The sequence below is a fragment of the Martes martes genome, assembly GCF_963455335.1.
Source record: "Martes martes genome assembly, chromosome: 10".
Classification (NCBI taxonomy): Eukaryota; Metazoa; Chordata; class Mammalia; order Carnivora; family Mustelidae; genus Martes; species Martes martes.
Window position 1 is genome coordinate 96,157,318 of NC_137898.1, and position 16,943 is coordinate 96,174,260.

Sequence of the window (16,943 nt, forward strand, 5' to 3'; positions counted from 1 at the left end):
ACTTGCCGGCCTATACCATCTTTATGAGTTGTAGAGATTTGAGTACGATCCAGTTGGTTCAAATCATGAGTGGAGAACTTGGTTGGGCTCCCCAAGTCCAATGGATAAGCAGAAGAGACTACAGAAAGACGACTGACAGCAGGCAGTCTGGGGTCAGATGGACTTGGGGGCTCTGGACCCAAGAAAAATCCCAAGTTGGCAGTAGGTACAGTAAATCCATCTATCCCACAACATCCTTCCTTGTCTTGTCCTTGGATGACCTGGGTGTCCACACGAATACCTCCTTCATCACTCTGGCCTCCCAGATCCTTGACCCCATAAACTGCACTCCACTCTGCTGGGCACACAGATGCCTATGCTCCTGCCACGGACTTTGTCACTGCCCTTCTGAAATAGCACTTCCGAAATACCAGATGCTGCTCTCTAGCCCCAATTCCTACCTTCCAGCTCCATCACTATGCTGCTTTCAACTCTGTCCGCTCTTTACCTGCTGGAACTGCCCAGTTTCTAGAGACTAGGGTGTTCTCTTGCTCTGACTGTCTTTGTCAGTGTTGGTCCGCATTTGAGGGGAAGGAGGAGGAGAGAAGGAGGCCTAGGGCTGTGGCTGGGGCTGGTGCGGAGGCCAGGCAGGGAAGGGAAAGGAAGGGAGGGAGTCAGCTGTGTTAGGGGCCCACAGAGGAGCTGGCCAGGAACAATGGGGAACAAAGGCTGGACACTCTTCCGCTGAGGCCCAGCGCCTGGCCTTGGCCTTCCGGGAACAGCTCCAGGAAATGGCTGAGATTCCAGGTTTGGGAGGAAGAGACCTGTAAACAGTAGCTGGTCTCTGAGAGGGGAGAGCAGCGTCTCTCTAGGTGAGGGGGCGGGGAGGAGCGGCAGGGTGAGCGCGGACATTGCAGGCTTCTAAGCCGCAAGGCTTGCCTCCAGGCTGCAGGGCTGGAAAGACCCTGAAAAAGATACCTGCCAAGGATGCTTGAATAGTTTCGGCGATGGCGTGTGCGTAAAAATAAATAAATAACAGTATTGGCTAAGGCTTACCCGTCACTGAGAGTGCATTCGGCGCTGTTCTAAGTGATTTCATGCAGGATCGCGTCTCATTCTTACTCCAACCCTCAAGGTGGAGACTTTTACTATTATTCCCACTATTACAAACCCTACAAGTTGCAAGGGTGAAGGAACTAGTCCAAGGTCTCCCACAGCTTATTTCTTTTGTTTCCCAGCCAAGTAGGAACACACCGTGGGCACCTCCCAACTCGTTCTGGAGCCCCTAAAGCCTTCCCATCTTCTGCCCTACCCACCCCTCTATCCTAGAGGACGTGGACTGCATGATGATATGCTCCTGCCTCCCTCCCCCTAGCTGCCTTGGTCCACTTTTTTCCGACCCTCAGCTTCTCACTGCGGTGCCCTGAGACACCACTGCTGGGTCTCCATTCCACTGTGGCAAGGGAAGCGCTTGGAGCCAAGGGACCAGGATTGGTTGGCATCAAGATTTAAATAGAGGCTGAAGGCTGTGCTTGGAATTATGTCAGTGTGAAGGTCACCTTTAGGAAATCCCAGACTCGACCCCAAGGTAAAGGTTAGGGCCAGAGCTGGAGTCAGGGGTTATGGTTAGAGGGTCAAGGCCAGAGTTTCTCTCCGCTGGTCTCCTCCCAGTTCTCCAAGGCTCGGAGGGCCAGGCAGGAAGCATGAGTTTCCTCAAAGCTGCTTCCCTCCTGGGGCAGAGTCTCGGTCACAAACAACCGCCACCACCCCTCCCCGCCCCTCCTTCCCTCCGCTGTGAGCTCAGAGCAGCAGTACAAAGTGCTTGCTCCCGACAAGGATAGGAGCCCGAGAGCAGCCATGGGCTCTGGAGGAGGAGGCCTCCCTGGGGCCCCGGGGCCCCTGCCTCTCCTGCTTCTGCTCGTCACGGGTGAGTGTGGCCCTCCCCTTTCTTAGACCCTGCTCCCCTGATCCAAGGCCTGGCCCAGGGGAGAAGAGGCCCCCTTGCTCCTTTGTTTCCCTTCTGCAGTAGGAGGACCAGAGATGAGGACGATGATGGGATGGTGATAAGGATGGTGATGATGACGATGTATGTATGAGACAGAGACAGAAAGACAGACAGATTGAGAACTCTGCCTGGACGCCCTGTGTGCTAGCTCTCTCCTCTCCCGGCTAGGTTGTTATTGGAAGTTATCTTCAGACAAGAGAAGGCAGAAGAGATGTTCAGGGATCTGGGGCTCCCCAGTAGTCTGGTAGTCAGAGTGGGGTCCACCCCCCCCTTTCCCTTGCAGGAGGCATGGCCCAGGACTCCCCACCCCAGATCCTAGTCCACCCCGAGGACCAGCTGCTCCAGGGCCCAGGCCCCGCCAAAATGAGCTGCCGAGCCTCAGGCCAGCCGCCTCCCACCATCCGCTGGCTGCTGAATGGACAGCCCCTGAGCATGGCCCCCCCAGACGTCCACCACCTCCTACCTGACGGAACGCTCCTGCTGCGGCGGCCCCCGGCCCCCGGACGTGACCACGACGAGCAGGCCCTATCTGCAGACCTGGGTGTCTACGCCTGCGAGGCCAGCAACCATCTGGGCACAGCGGTCAGCCGAGGCGCTCGGCTGTCTGTGGCTAGTAAGGCCTGGGAGGGGAGGCCCAGGGCAGGGCACACCTGGGACCCAACGCCTGAGGTGAGGGTATCTCGGGGCTCGTCTGTGAGGGAAGGCCTGGGCTGGGAGAACTGAGGTGGGGGGCTCTGAAGAGTGAACACAGGGCAGTGAAAATGTGGGTAAAGCCGGATGGGGCGAGTGTCGTGGGAGGCACCGAGGCAGGGCCCCCCTGCCGACCCTCCATCATCCTTGCAGACCTTCGGGAGGATTTCCAGACCCAGCCTCAGGATACAGTGGCCACAGTGGATGAGACGGTGGTTCTGGAGTGTGGGCCGCCCCGGGGCCTCCCAGAGCCCACAGTCTCCTGGTGGAAGGATGGCAAACCCCTGGCCCTACAGCCAGGGCGGCACACGGTGAGTGTGGCCCCCTTCCCGTACTTTCTCCGGTCCTGAGCGGAATGGGGCACACCTGGAGGGAGTGACCTGCCCTTGCCCCCTGCCCTCTGTGCCCTGCAGCATTTGAGGAGGGGCCTGAGCTGCCCTCCCCCATCAGAGCCCCTCCCCACACGGAAGACTCCACAAAGCACTTGGCCTTGACAGGTCTCCAGGGGCTCCCTGCAGTTGGCAAGAGCAGAGAAGAGCGACGCAGGGACCTATATGTGTGTGGCCACCAACAGCGCAGGACGGCGGGAGAGCCGGGCGGCCAGGGTATCTGTCCAGGGTAAGGCAAGGGTGGGCAGCTCAAGGTAGGGCCTTGTTTGGGCTGGGCTGAGGGTATGTGCAGTTCAACCTGGGATGGGGATCAGAGTGATGGGGACCCCATCTAAAGGGAGGTTACCCATCCTAGAGGAGAAATAGGAGCGCCCTAGACTGGGAAACCTGGGAATTGTGGTTGTTCCATGTCTGGGGGATGTTTCACTCCTCAGTCTCATCACTCTGGCCTATAGGCCCCAGACCAGCCCTCTGCTCCCCCACAGAGCCACAAAACTATAAGGAGCCTCTGGAGCTGCTGGCTGTGCACATTCAGCTGGAAAACGTGACTTTGCTGAACCCAGACCCGGCAAAGAGCACCAGGCCTGAGCCTGCGGTGTGGCTCAGCTGGAAGGTAAGGCCCAGGACCTAGGGGTGGGTGCCTGTCCAGAGCTCAAGGAAGAGCAGCTCATAAACCCCCTTGACCCCCATCCTTCCTCTGAACTGTCTCCCAGGTGAGCGGCCCTGCTGCACCTGCTCAGTCCTACACAGCCCTGTTCAGGGTCCAGACGGCCCCAGGAGGTCCGGGAGCGCCATGGGCAGAGGCCCTGCTGGCCGGCTGGCAGAGTGCAGAGCTTGGAGGCCTCCTCTGGGGCCAAGACTACGAGTTCAAAGTGAGACCATCCTCCGGCCGGGCTCAAGGCCCTGAAAGCAACGTGCTGCTGCTGAGGCTGCCCGAGCAAGGTCAGAGACAGATGCCCGCAGGACTCACCAGGATACTGGCTGGCACCTTGCTGTCTGTGGGCCCCTGGACTGTCCCACTCCAGTCTGGGGGGATGGTGGGTCTTAGTCCCCGACTCCCTTCTGCTGTGGCCAGCAAGCTGAGCTGCAGGAAGCCCCCATTCTTATCAGTGTGGTCTGTGACCCCATCCCTGTCCCAGCTCTGCTTCCCGGAGTCCCCTCCTTCACCATCCCTCACAGCCTCTCTTCCCCCACTCCAGTGCCCAGTGCCCCTCCCCAGGAGGTGACCTTAAAACCTGGCAACGGCAGTGTCCTTGTGAGCTGGGTCCCACCACCTGCTGAAAACCACAATGGCATCATCCGGGGCTACCAGGTATGTCCGTCTGGTCCTGCCAGGACGTCCCTCTTCTTTGGCACCCTTCACATCCTTGCTCGGGGCTCGGGGAATCGGCCCCCCCTGCAGAGAAGCAAGGGACACTCACTGCTACTGAGCGAGGTTTTGCCGGACCTGGCCAAGCCCTTTCCTACCTGATCTCATTTTTGTCTCACAGTCTGTCCCAGGTTATTAGCCCCACTTTCCAGACACGGAAAGTGAGGCCAAGGTCACAGGTGCGGGAAACAGAACAGGAATCAAACCAGGCCATGTCTGACTCCCACCTTCTAAGCCAGTGGCTTCAGAATGTGGTTTTTGGACCCGAAACAGTAGCGCCTGACCACATTTTAGAAACACACATCCTTGAGTCCTTCCCAGGCAGGCTCCGTGAATCAGAAACTCGGGGATGGGCCTAGTAACCTGGATTTTTAGCAAACCCTCCCAGGGACCCTAAAGCACAGGGAAGGCTGGGAACCATGGCCGGATGTCTATTTTAGCGGATTGCCTTGGTCCTTTTCTGTCAGGCTATAGAGAAGTCTCTCCACTCTGTACGGAGAGAGGAATAGGAAGTACGGCCGCAAGGGGCGCAGGGAAGGTCCCCAGGCGAGCAGCAGGGCAGGGTGGTTACACGCCCAGAGATGAAGGGTTGGGCTCCTGGGATGGAGCAGGGGGATAAGTGCTGACCTCTGCTTGCGCCTCAGGTCTGGAGCCTGGGCAACACTTCACTGCCCCTAGCCAACTGGACAGTGGCAGGCGAGCACACCCAGCTGGAGATCGCCACCCGAAAGCCAGGTTCCTACTGCGTACAAGTGGCTGCTGTCACTGGCGCCGGGACCGGGCCCCCCAGTAGCCCTGTCTGTCTCCTTTTAGGTGAGGCCAGTGCCCACAAGCCCACCCATACCCTGTGAGCCCCCCTTCTCACCCTCCTCTCCCCCTACTCCCATCTCACCCCACCCCACCCTCATCACCCAACCCGCCCTGCCCGCTGAGCTCACATCCCCGAACAGAGCGGACCATGGAGCGAGCCACCCAAGAACTCAGGGATGGTCCCTGGACCCTGGAGCAGCTACGGGCCACCTTGAAGCGGCCAGAAGTGATTGCTGGTGGGGGTGTTTTGCTCTGGCTGCTGCTGCTGGGCACCGCGGTGTGTGTCCACCGCCGGCGCCGAGCTGGGGTGCACCTGGGCCCAGGTGAGAGGAGGTGGTGGATGCCCAGGAGGTCGAAGCCAAACAATACAGGGGTTTAGAGCTCAGGCCTGGTGCTGGACACTCTGGATCTAGCCTTCCTTTCGCCCTCTCCCAGGTCTGTACAGATACACCAGTGAGGACGCCATCCTAAAGCACAGGTGAGAGATGGGGGAGGGGCTGGAGGTGTGGCAGGGGCAGGGGCCAAGGGACAGTGGAGCAGGGATGGAGAACTGGATAGAATATTATCTCTCCTACTGCCACCACCACACTTTGGGACCCTACTACCCAAATCTCTCCCGAACTCCAAAGGAGAATTAATTTCTCTTTCATTTATGTTCCTATCACCCCACTTGATGGTTGAGTAAACCGAGACTCCTGACTTGAGTGACTTTGCTCAAGGCCACTCAGCTAGTAACACCCCAAGCTTAGTCGGTGCGCTTGTCCCCCACCTCTCACTAATACTCGCTAGACTCTCCTGCTGACTCGTTCTGCTACGTGGGGAATACCTAGCACGGGAAGACCAGTCTAATTTCTCACTTTCTCTAAATACCCAGTGTCGACCTCGCAGTGCCTTTGCATTCAGGAGATCATCTACCTATTGAGGGATCTCTCGGTCCCAGTAATCACCCAAAGTTCCAGCAGAGGGCGCTCTGCTCCTACGGTCTTGCGTCTCCCTCCTCACTCGATTCTCAGTATCAGGGTCCGCGGGCAGGTACACCTGCTCCCAGGGTCTTTGCGTGCCAAAGCAAGTCTGCAGCTATAAGACATGATGCTAAGAAAGAAAACATCCTTTTTTGTCTTATTGGCTGAGTTTTGCACTAAATAACCACTTCAACTCTCTGCCCACCTGCTCCTGCTCTTTATCTCAATGGATTTCCTCTGAAGGGATTTACATTCCAAGTCTGCATCTTTCAACAGAAATTTATCAAACACCTACTCTGGGCCGGCACGTCCAGCCCTCGGGTTACCGTTTTGCGGTCAGTGTCTCAGCCCAGAGCAAGGTTCCAAGCTGGCTGGGCCCTATTCCTGCATTATTCTGTGCTCGCTGGCCTTTGTTTTCCAGCTACTTCCTGGGCTCTGTCTGCTCTACCCTGAACCGTCTTTGGATCCCCTGGGACTTTATCCCTTGTGTTTGAGGGGGATTCCATTTTTTTTTTTTTAAGACTTACTTATTAGAGATAAAGTGAGATATGGGGAGGGGCAGAGGGAGAGAGAGTCTTAAGCAGACTCTACGCTAAGTGCAGAGCCTCACATGGGGCTCAGGATCTGAGCAGAAACCTAGAGTCAGACACTTAACCGCCTGGGCCACCCAGGCGCCCCAGGGGGATTCCATTCTGATTGTTCTGTTCCTTCATTCCTTTAGCACAGGCTCCACCCACCAGGAACTCTCCCTCTAAGCAGAGACGGCCGTGCGCCTATAGGAGTGCAATCCGGTGTTAGAAACACAGAAACACATGGGGGTGACCGGGTGGTTCAGTTGGTTAAGCAGCCAATTCTTAATTAAAGCTCAAGTCATGGTCCCTGGGGTTTGGGGATCTAGGTCTGCACTCAGCAGGGAGTCTGCTTGAAGATTCTCTCTCCCTCTCCCTCTGCCCCTCCCCCTGCTCTTGCTCTCTCGCTCTCTCTCACAAATAAATAAATCTTAAAAAAAAAAAAAGAAGAAAGAAAGAAATGCAGGAACATGTACAAGATACGTGGAGGCGGGGTAGGGTCGGGAAACATGGGAGGAAGGTTCCATGTTTACCTAACGTAAGAAGGGGAAGGGAAAAGGAGCAGCGAGGACTAGCTGGCTATGGTCATAGTTCCCCTGTGATAAGACGTTTGCTCTGGCTGGGACATAGGGAGCATGAGGGGTCAGAGTAAAGGATAAGGTTAGGGAGCTGGAAGCCCGACCAGCGAGGGCCCTATTAGCTGTGCTAGGCAGCTGGGCTCTATCCTGGTAAATCGGGAGCCACCGAAGAACAGAGAATTGCTCTGTTCTGATCCCTATTCTCGAAAGATTACTTGGGCAGCCCGCAGGGCACCCAGTTCCAAAGGAACCAGACTAGACAGAGAAAGGCAATATCCATGTAGTAAACTCCCGCTCCTAGCTGAGTGATCTCACATTTCCTCATTTCAACTGACAATATCAGCCTTATATGGAAAGCTTTTATTGGTGGCCCTTTTACAGATAAGGAACCAGGGCTTCGAGAGGCTAGTAGACCTCGCTGCCCAGGGCTACACAGCTAGGCTGAGGCAGATGGGGATTTTCACAGCGGGTTTGTCTGCCCCCACATCTGTGTCCTCTTTGTCTGGGCACATAGCTGTCCCTCTCCAGTGCCTCCTGGTTCTGGGCCACCTGGACTCCCCCTGATCCCAGGATAAGAAAAGACCACTAAGTTCGGGGCGCCGGGTCAGAGATCTTCAGGAGTCTGTGAAGGGCTCGCGAGCAGGGAGAATGAAGCTGCTACCGACCTCTCTGCTCCCCTCTGAGCTGGAGGTCTTGGCCAATTTTGTTCTCGCTTCTGACCTTTTCTCCTGCCCCACCCCCACCCTCCATTGCCCCAGGATGGATCACAGTGACTCCCCTTGGCTGGCAGACACTTGGCGTTCCACCTCGGGCTCTCGGGACCTGAGCAGCAGCAGCAGCCTCAGCAGCAGGCTGGGAGTGGACCGCCGGGACCCACTAGACTGTCGTGGCTCCTGTGAGCATGCCCAGTGGGGGCCAGGGCCCATCTGGGGAGCAGGGGCACCCCAGGGCCAGGCGTGGGGGTTGCAGGGTGGGATGCAGTCACCGTAATTCTTCCTGTCGTTCCTATCACAGTGATCTCCTGGGATCCCCGCAGCCCTGGCGTGCCCCTGCTTCCCGACACCAGTACTTTCTATGGTTCCCTCATCGCTGAGCAGCCTCCCGGCCCCCCAGCTCGGCCAAGCCCGAAGACCCCAGCTGTCAGGCGTCTCCCACCCCAGCTGGCCCGGCTCTCCAGCCCCTGGCCCAGTCCAGACAGCCTGTGCAGCCGCAGGGGCCTCGCTTCCCCCCGCTTGCCTCTGGCCCCTGCAGAGGCTTGGAAGGCCAAAAAGAAGCAGGGTAAGGATGGGGAGGCGAGACACAGCCTGGAGCAGGTGGCAGGAGGGAACAGGAGTGGGAATGTGGTGGGACGTGGCCTGGGGGCTTTGCAGCTGGATGTGGGCTGTATCCTACCCCTGGTTTCCAGTTCCCCTGTCCTGGTCGACACGGGGTCTCCCCACTATCACCAGAGCACTCAGGGAGGGCTGTGCCGGCCTCTGCTTTTCTTTAGGCTGGGCTCTGTTTCCGCTTGGCCACAGCAGTCGTGGGCCCGACTTCGGTATTTGTTTGAAGTTGGCAAACATTTCATAAGCACCACTGTAAGCCAGCTGTGGGGACACAAGAGATGGCTGTTGCCATCTAAGGGCTCAGAGTCTAAGTCTAAGGAGAGCGGCTGACCAGCATATAAGCAACATTAGAACCTGAAAGCATGTGACCAAGTGCTAGAGTGACCTCATCTCCTCGTGCACTGTGCCCGGGGCCTCCCCAGACACTGACTCCCAACTCACTTCCCAGAGAAGAGTGAGTAATTCCTTTCTGCCCAGATATCTCTCCCGACTTCTGCCTACCAGCTTTGCCTTCCCAGAGAGAGAAAAAAATCAGGGTCTGTTTCTTTAGCAACTACTATATGTTAGGTGACTTACATGTTTGTTATTTCCTTTAAAGACACCTTCCAACCTTTTGGCTAGGTAATATTTCTCTAATTTTGCTGATGGGGAAAGAGGATCAGAAATGAGTATCTTGTTCAAAATCCCACAAGTCAGTAAGCTGCCAAACTCAGATTTGAAGCCAAAGTGGTCTGCTTCTCAAGGCCACCCTCTGGGAGCCCCCCTGAGGGATTCTATTCTAACACTGACTATTTTCTCTCCTTGCCGAACACTGGTCTGCACTCCACCTGCTGTCTCCATGCGCCTTCTGTGCTGATTAGTAAGCCTTACAAATGTCCTACAGCCAGATCTTTTTTTTTTAAGTGGATATAATCCAACTTTCATGAGGACAAAGATGGATTCAGAGTAATTAAGAGCTTGTCCAGTGTCCAGAATTTTATGACTCTAAATATTAGCAAAATTGGCATTCTTGCCAGCACTGCCTCAGAACTATAGCATTAGAAAATCTAGGTGGTAATGAAATAGCCACTAAAAAGGGGTTGAAAAAGTCCCCTTTAAAAACCCGCCTTCCCATGGAGAACTACACTGACTTGGATATGACGTATAGCACATTCTAGAACATTAATACTACTGGGGTGGGGGTGGGGGGAAGTGAGTAGTTTCCTAGAGCCAATTCTTAAGACAGGTTCCAATTCTGGGATGAGGCTTCGGTTCCCACTCCAGCCTGTGTCTCCTCACCCCAGCCCCACTGGCCAACCACAGCAGCTCTCCTGCACTGGGGACACTCAGTGGCCCACCTCTAGTTCCCGGGACACCAGCAGCAGCAAGACCATGCCATGGTCTTGTCCAGAGCCATGGAGTTGGCTCTACTGCTGTCCCTGAGTCCGAAAGACTGAGGATTCTTTGTCTTCTGACAGTGACAAGCTTTCTCAGTGCCCCCCATTCTCCTTGATATACTTATTCCTTTTTTCTTATTATTTGACCTTAGTTGGGTTTTTTCTCCACCACAACTGCATTCTCTTATGTTTTGTCCATTATATCTGGTTCTTAGTTGCCCTCTGCCAGATACATACATTGGGTATCCTAAACACTGAATGAATTCAAACAAATATTTATTGCCATTCGGGTATGCCCAATGAGATTTGACCTCATCTTGATACCATTTTTATCACACACTTGGCTCAAATAACACTGAAAACTAAAATCTAAGTGACTGCAAGCATGGTGGAAGGCTTTTGTGATGGGAATCCTTTAGAGAAAATAGAACAGGCTGGGACAAAGGTGGTCTTTTCTAGGACTGGCCTTTCCTCTTCCTTGTCCACACCAACCAACCAACACGTGTCCCCTTTTCTGAGCTTACTCAGGAGGCCAGAACTAGATGAGACAAAGTTGTTGAGAGCAGAGTTGGAGCACCTGAAGTTGGCCTCCAGGACTCCCTAGGTCAGACAACAAATAAAGGAAATAAATTAAAAAAACAAAGCAGCCTAGGAACAAAAGGAAATTTTGATGGAGGAAGTCTAGCCATTGTGTGGGTTTTCATCTCAGTGGCTCAGAAGGTCTGGCCACAGTACATGGATTCCCAGGACCCAGATAATCTTGGTGAATGCCATAGCCTTGATCTCGTCCTGCTCTGAAGCTGCCCATGGTGGCCTCCAAATCTTTGAGATTGGACCGACTAGACAGCTCTGCCTCGAGTGTCCTGCCTGGTCTCTGGTTTTGCCAAGGAAGGAACCCCTTTCCTAACTGAGTTTCTGATCATGTGGCACTAACCTGAAGGCTGCTTCTTTTTCCCTTTACTTACTATTTTCCTGGTCTCCTGTCTTGGGGAAATCTCTTCCCTCGTTTACCCTCCCGGTTCTCTTCCGGTTTGGCCTGACCAAGAAGGATGCTCCTCAGTCACTGCACACAGCTGGGTCTGTTTCTTCAGTTACCTCAGCTTCTCCATTGTCACCGTTCACTCAGAGCCCTATCTCTTAAGCTGCCATGTGAGTCAGGTGGTAGCCGCCATCTTGTGATTCTTCTCACCTTGTGTTGACATCTACATCTCTGATATTATCCATCCATTTGCTCATTCTTTCAATAAATATTACCAAATATCTATGGGCAGGGCTTTGCCTCCCCAGGTGAGACCAACACATCTTCCTATTCTAGAAGTCCTCTTCTTCTCAGCCGACTCTTTCCTGTTACATCTCGCATGTGCAGGTTTGTCTCACCCACTCGGCTCAACTTAACAATCCAACACTTCTTCCTAAGTGAGATATACTCGGGTTTCTCGGGGCAGGGTCCAGAACCGTGCAAGATATTTGTATTGTGAGAGATGGAAATTAACAGATTCTCTCCAAGAAAAGAAGGGATATTTGTCTTCACAGGGTCAAAATTCCTGAGAGAAGTAGCAATGTGAGGGTGTAGAGATCAGGAAGATTGGAATGTATACAGTAAGGAAAATACAATGGTCGAAGTATCTTTTAGGCACCAGAAATTCCCAATCTGTTTTTATAAATAGATTAAAATTGACAAAATTATCATTTGACTGAGTGTTCCCAAATGAAACCAAAGCTCAAAGACGTTAATGGATATCCCTGAGGTCACACAGCAGCTACGGAACTGAACTGGGCTCTGAGTGCAGGTCTTCTAACTCCAAGCCTAGTGCTACCTTCCTCCGGTATCATAGCTGCTGGATGAGGGTGGAGAGGATGGAGGGAGGTTCTTCCTCTTTCCTCTGGGTTCAGGGACTCTAAAGCTTAGCTGACTGTCCGACTGAAGATAGAGCCTGTGGTTGGAGTCTGAAAGGCCCACCCTGGCTTGCCCCCCCACCCACTGTCTCTTGCCTTTGCAGAGCTACAGCAAGCCAACAGCTCCCCGCCCCTCCGGGCCGGCCGCCCTCTGGAGCTCTGGGCCTGGGAGCTGGGGAATAGAGGCTCCAAGAACCTTTCCCAAAGCCCAGGTGAGAAGAGGCCCAAAAAGGGAAATGAGAGGGTGACGTAGGGTGTAGGGGCCCTGAGGAGCCTGGAGAGGTGGGGTGTGGGCACTGGAAGCTGGGGGGTGGGGGGGTGGGGTCTGGGGCTGATGGGGGGTCTTCCAGACTCACCCCCAGGCTATTGTTCCCCAGGAGCTGTGCCCCAGGCTCTGGTGGCCTGGAGGGCCCTAGGACCGCAGCTCCTCAGCTCCTCCAATGAGCTGGCTTCACGGCCTCTCCCCCCAGCACCCCTTACTTCTCGTGGAGCTCCTGCTCAGAGTCAGCAGACGCAGTAAGAGGGCATGGGGTCAGGAAGCAGGGCTGGGGGACTAGGCGTGCGAGGGGTGTTTGCTGGTCTCTGATGGGGTTGGGGGACGATGGACTGCGGCTACACTAACCACCCATCATTCTCTTACCCAATCAGGCACCCTGCAGAGCCCCAAGCTCCTTCCTCCCTCCCACTGCCAGCAGCGCCCCTCCCAGTCCTGATCCCTTCCAGTCCCCCCAGCCCCTCCAGCCCCCAGGCCTCTTCTCTGTCTGGTCCCAGCCCAGAGTCCAGTCGTCTGTCCAGCTCTTCACTGTCATCCCTGGGGGAGGATCAGGACAGTGTGCTGACTCCTGAGGAGGTGGCCCTGTGCCTGGAGCTCAGTGAGGGCGAGGAGACCCCCAGGTGAGTTGCCTGAGGGAGACCAAAGGACTAGGGGATAAGCTGGGACAGGAGTATGTTTCTCTCTCCCCAGCCCTCCCTCTCTCGCCGGGAATGCTTCCCTGATGCCAGCCTGCCCACCCCAATCTTGGTCCTGTCTCTGTTTTGTGTCTTTTCCAGGAATAGTGTCTCTCCTGTGCCCAGGGCTCCTTCCCCCCCTGTCACCTATGGCTACATCAGCATCCCGACGGCCTCGGAGCTAGCAGACGTGGGCAGGGCTGGAGGAGGCGTGGGGTCCGAAGTGAGGGGCTTGCTGTGCCCACCCCGGCCCTGCTCCACCCCCACCCCCAGCGAGGGCTCCTTGGCCAACGGCTGGGGCTCTGCCTCCGAGGACAACGCCCCCAGCGCCAGAGCCAGCCTGGTCAGCTCTTCGGATGGCTCCTTCCTCGCTGATGCCCACTTCGCCCGGGCCCTGGCAATGGCCGTGGACAGCTTTGGCTTTGGTCTGGAGCCCAGGGAGGCAGACTGCGTCTTCACGGGTATGTGAGATCACCCTGCCTCACTTCTCAGCTCCACCCCTTGGAACAGACACAGCTCCTGGAAGAATCCAGCCTTTTCCCCAACCAAGAGGCAAGGCTTCCTAACATTGTCTTTGTGGTTATCCTTAAAACAGCGAGCTTTTATTGAATGACTACTATGTCCCCGGCCCCATGATGAGTGCTTTATATACATTCAATATTAACAACTCTATGAAGAATAAGGAATATTCTTTATCTTTCTTTTCCAAAGGAGGGAACTATAAACCAAACAGGTTTTTTTAACTCGCCCAAGGTCACCCACAGAACAAGGACAAAATTATCAAGGCTAAAGCCCAGAAGCAGCCAATTGTATGCCCCTTGCCCTCCCTCCAGATTCCTCCTCTTAACCCAGATACTGGTCTCTGGGAAAGATTGCTCCCACCTCTTCTATTCACTCAAACCCACTGTTCTAGATCCTCCTCACTATAGGAAGTTCTGTTTTCTCTCTTACCTCCTGCTATGCTTACAAACCCTTCCTCTTGCCCTGTCTGTGACTGGGGTGAGGAGAACCTCACCCCTCTGCCTGTCGAGCAGAGTGGGACCATTATCTCCATGTCAACAGACAGTAGCTCAGGGCTCCCCGAGCCCTTTCCCTTTTTTTTTTTTTTATAAGATTTTATTTATTTGTCAGAGAGAGAGAACACAAGCAAGGGGAGTGGCAGGCAGAGGGAGAAGCAGGCTCCTCTCTGAGCAGAGAGCCTGATGCAGGGCCCAATCCCAGGACTTTGAGATCATGATCTGAGCCGAAGGCAGACGCTTAACGGACTGAGCCACCCAGGCATCCCCTCTTCCTCATATACTCTGTCAGACCCCCTATCCCCACCTTATGAACCCCAACTCTACCCTTTGCCTCCAGGAAAAACAACCAGGCTTGTGGTAAATGGGAAAGCAAGGATTATCCAGGACAGAAAGAAAAGAGCGATGCCTGGGGTGGGAGGCGGGGGATGAGGGGTGGGAGTACGGATAGAAGGCCAGAGCTGGGCTAGGAGGAAATAGCTTGACTATTCTCTCTAAAGAAACCAACGGACCCAATGGCCCCCAGAAATAATGGGCCGAATTGGGGCTAAATTATCTTTTGGGTTGAGAGTATGCCTTAAGCAGGCCCTAAGCCTTCTGCCCTAACCTGGTCCCTCAGAGTGAAGGTTAGTCCTCTCCAAATAAATCTACCCTCCTTGACAGACGCCTCCTCACCTCCCTCCCCCCGGGATGACCTCTTCCTGACCTCCACCCTCTCCCTGCCGCTGTGGGAGTGGAGGTCAGACTGGCTAGAGGACATGGAGAACCACCACAGCCAGCAGCTGGGAAGAGGGCTGCCTCCTTGGCCCCCCGACTCTCGGATCTCTTCCCGAAGAAGTCAGCTCGGCTGTCCTGAGCCCAAGGCTGCCAGTAAGTGTCTGTCTCCTGAGCTGGTGGGGTGACCTTGACTGAGGGATTCTAGGGAGGGGCCAGGAGGGAGCCCGGCCCGTTGGGCAGGAGAGAGGGAGCAGCCAGGTAACTCTACTCTCCTTGGACTTCCTCCACAGACTCCTCATGAAGTGTGCCCAAGACCGCCAAGAAGAAAATCAAACCACCCCCCGCCGTGGAGTGTCAGTCTTGGCCTGGGCATCTCTGCAGCTGGGGGACCACCTTGCTCGGCCTCCTGGAGAGTTCTCTTCCTTCCGGGATTGTGAAAACAGATGAAAGCAAAACAAAATAAGCGCAAAGTAGACCCAGAGCCCTCAAGGAGCCAAAGGTCTTCGCGGCCTGACTCCTCACCCTTGCTTTCTCCTCCTTTCGTCCATCCCACAACCAGGTCTTCTGGCCTGAGAAGCGGCCTTATCCCCCAACCTCCCCACCCACTTGGACCATGGGAGGTAGGGGAGCCAGAGGCCTTCCCAGAGGACAGCAGCAGCTTGTGGGACAGGCAGGAGGGAAAGGAGCTGTACAGAGCCACCCCTCTCAGGAGGGGACCATTCATTCCCACGGGGACGGGCTCACCTCTCCCCCAGCCACACCTGGTAGCAGAAGGAAGGAGGACCTACCGACCAGCACTGGAGGGGTGAGGCCCTTCCTAGCTACCAAGGCAGGTGGGCCAGCATGGATCCAGGGAGGGAGCTGAAAGAAGGGAGGTGGGGAAATGGGGGACAAAACCCCTTCCTTGTACTGTGGACTCTATGAGCTTAAGAAATTGATACCATAAAACTGTCATGACTTGAGTGCGATGAGCTCATTTCCCAGAGCGCCATTTTGGGGAGGGTGCGAGAAGATATGGGAAGAATTCTGAGTTCAAAAGGGAACAGGGGTTCATTGGCATTCGGGGAGAGGCGCTTAGTTCTCTTCTGTGATTGAGGGAAGAATTACACTCGTCCTTTGGATTCCCCTTGTCTGTTGGTCTTTGCAACTTGTCCTGGGAAGACAACTCCTTCTTTCAGTGGTCCCAGCCCCCCTTCCCAGAGACCAGTCCCAGATGGTTAAGACCAGAGGGTTTCTTAAAATAGACGAAGTAGGTAGAACCACCTGTAATGGCTATCTAGTGAACACCCTTCAGACAAAACAATAGAACAGAGCAATGGAGCCAGACTGCCAGGGCCAGAGCCACAGAAAGTTCTGGAAGGGCAGATGGGGGCCTGTCCTTCTAATGGGGTGGGAAAGGCAGGGGCAGAACACACAAGTTTTGGGGGGACAGTGCTCCTGAGCAAGACCAGGGGCCACAGGAGGATGCCCTTAGGGAGGGCCAATCAGGAAGCAGGCCCTGAAAGGGGGTGCTAGGCCCCCAGACCTAAGCTGCTCTAACTGGAGACCACTCTGAACTCACAGGCCAAGTGAGGCAGGGCCTGGGGGACATGGCACTGCCGGAACTACTTCCCCAGACCAGCCTGGGCTGGGGTGTCTCAGTCTCAGGATGACAAATCCGTGCTCTGGAGACATATCCGTTCCTCTCTATTTGCTTTTCCTTTTTTGGACTTTGTTTTTCTTTCAGCTTCCTGGTAAAATTCCTTTTGAAAACATTCCAACCCTGTTTGCCAGACCAATGGAGAAAAAGGGATTTGTGCACGCTTAGGTCACAGTGGCAGGAGAGGTCAGAGCCTGGGCTTGGGGTGGGAGTGGGGGCAAGTGGCCGTCCCCTGAGAGGCCAGGGCAGTTACTGAGCCTGGGGGTAAAGAAGTCAGAAGGAAACAAAAGCCCAGAAAACCATGCGGGGGCATGGGCTGTGGGGGAGGGAGCCATGTGCACTGTAGCATTCAGGGCCAAAATTTCCAAAAATTCTACGCCAGTCAAACCAGTCACACCCGGGCCTGCCTAGAGGTCTCCCTGTGCACACACCCTCTGTGAGGGGGTTAGGGAATTTGAAAAAAGCCTGTTTTCCTTTGTCGACTGGGGTTTCCCCCCATCAACCCCATTCTCTGAGTTTTATTTTAAAAAATTGTTTACAGAATTTTAAAATTTATTTTAGAGAGTGGGGAGGGAGGACAGAGGGGAGCAGAGAGAGGGGGAGAGGGAGAGGGACAAGCAGACTCCCCATGGGTGCGGAGCCGGAGGCGGGGCTTCTTCTCAAAACCCTGAGATC

At 55.0% G+C, this 16,943-nt stretch overlaps 1 protein-coding gene across 1 annotated transcript; it reads left to right on the forward strand.

Moving 5' to 3' along the window:
- The first annotated feature begins 1,783 nt into the window (after window positions 1-1,783).
- ROBO4 (roundabout guidance receptor 4) lies at window positions 1,784-15,590 on the forward strand. Its single transcript, XM_080817082.1, has 18 exons — window positions 1,784-1,906; window positions 2,268-2,597; window positions 2,828-2,985; window positions 3,172-3,292; window positions 3,549-3,676; window positions 3,777-4,005; window positions 4,263-4,375; window positions 5,077-5,245; window positions 5,383-5,565; window positions 5,678-5,720; window positions 8,110-8,246; window positions 8,366-8,629; window positions 12,053-12,160; window positions 12,326-12,464; window positions 12,597-12,842; window positions 12,999-13,357; window positions 14,576-14,782; window positions 14,920-15,590. The coding sequence occupies exons 1-18, from the start codon at window positions 1,837-1,839 to the stop codon at window positions 14,928-14,930; spliced, it is 3,015 nt and encodes a 1,004-aa protein (XP_080673208.1). The 5' UTR covers window positions 1,784-1,836; the 3' UTR covers window positions 14,931-15,590.
- The last annotated feature ends 1,353 nt before the right edge of the window (window positions 15,591-16,943 follow it).

What these genes read in the sequence shown, in the direction of transcription:
- ROBO4 (XM_080817082.1), top strand. Translation starts at nt 1,837, where the DNA reads ATGGGCTCTGGAGGAGGAGGCCTCCCTGGGGCCCCGGGGCCCCTGCCT. An exon ending in ACTAGACTGTCGTGGCTCCT is followed by an intron (nt 8,247 to 8,365) that starts GTGAGCATGCCC and finishes TTCCTATCACAG; the next exon opens with TGATCTCCTGGGATCCCCGC. An exon ending in GGCAGACTGCGTCTTCACGG is followed by an intron (nt 13,358 to 14,575) that starts GTATGTGAGATC and finishes CCTCCTTGACAG; the next exon opens with ACGCCTCCTCACCTCCCTCC.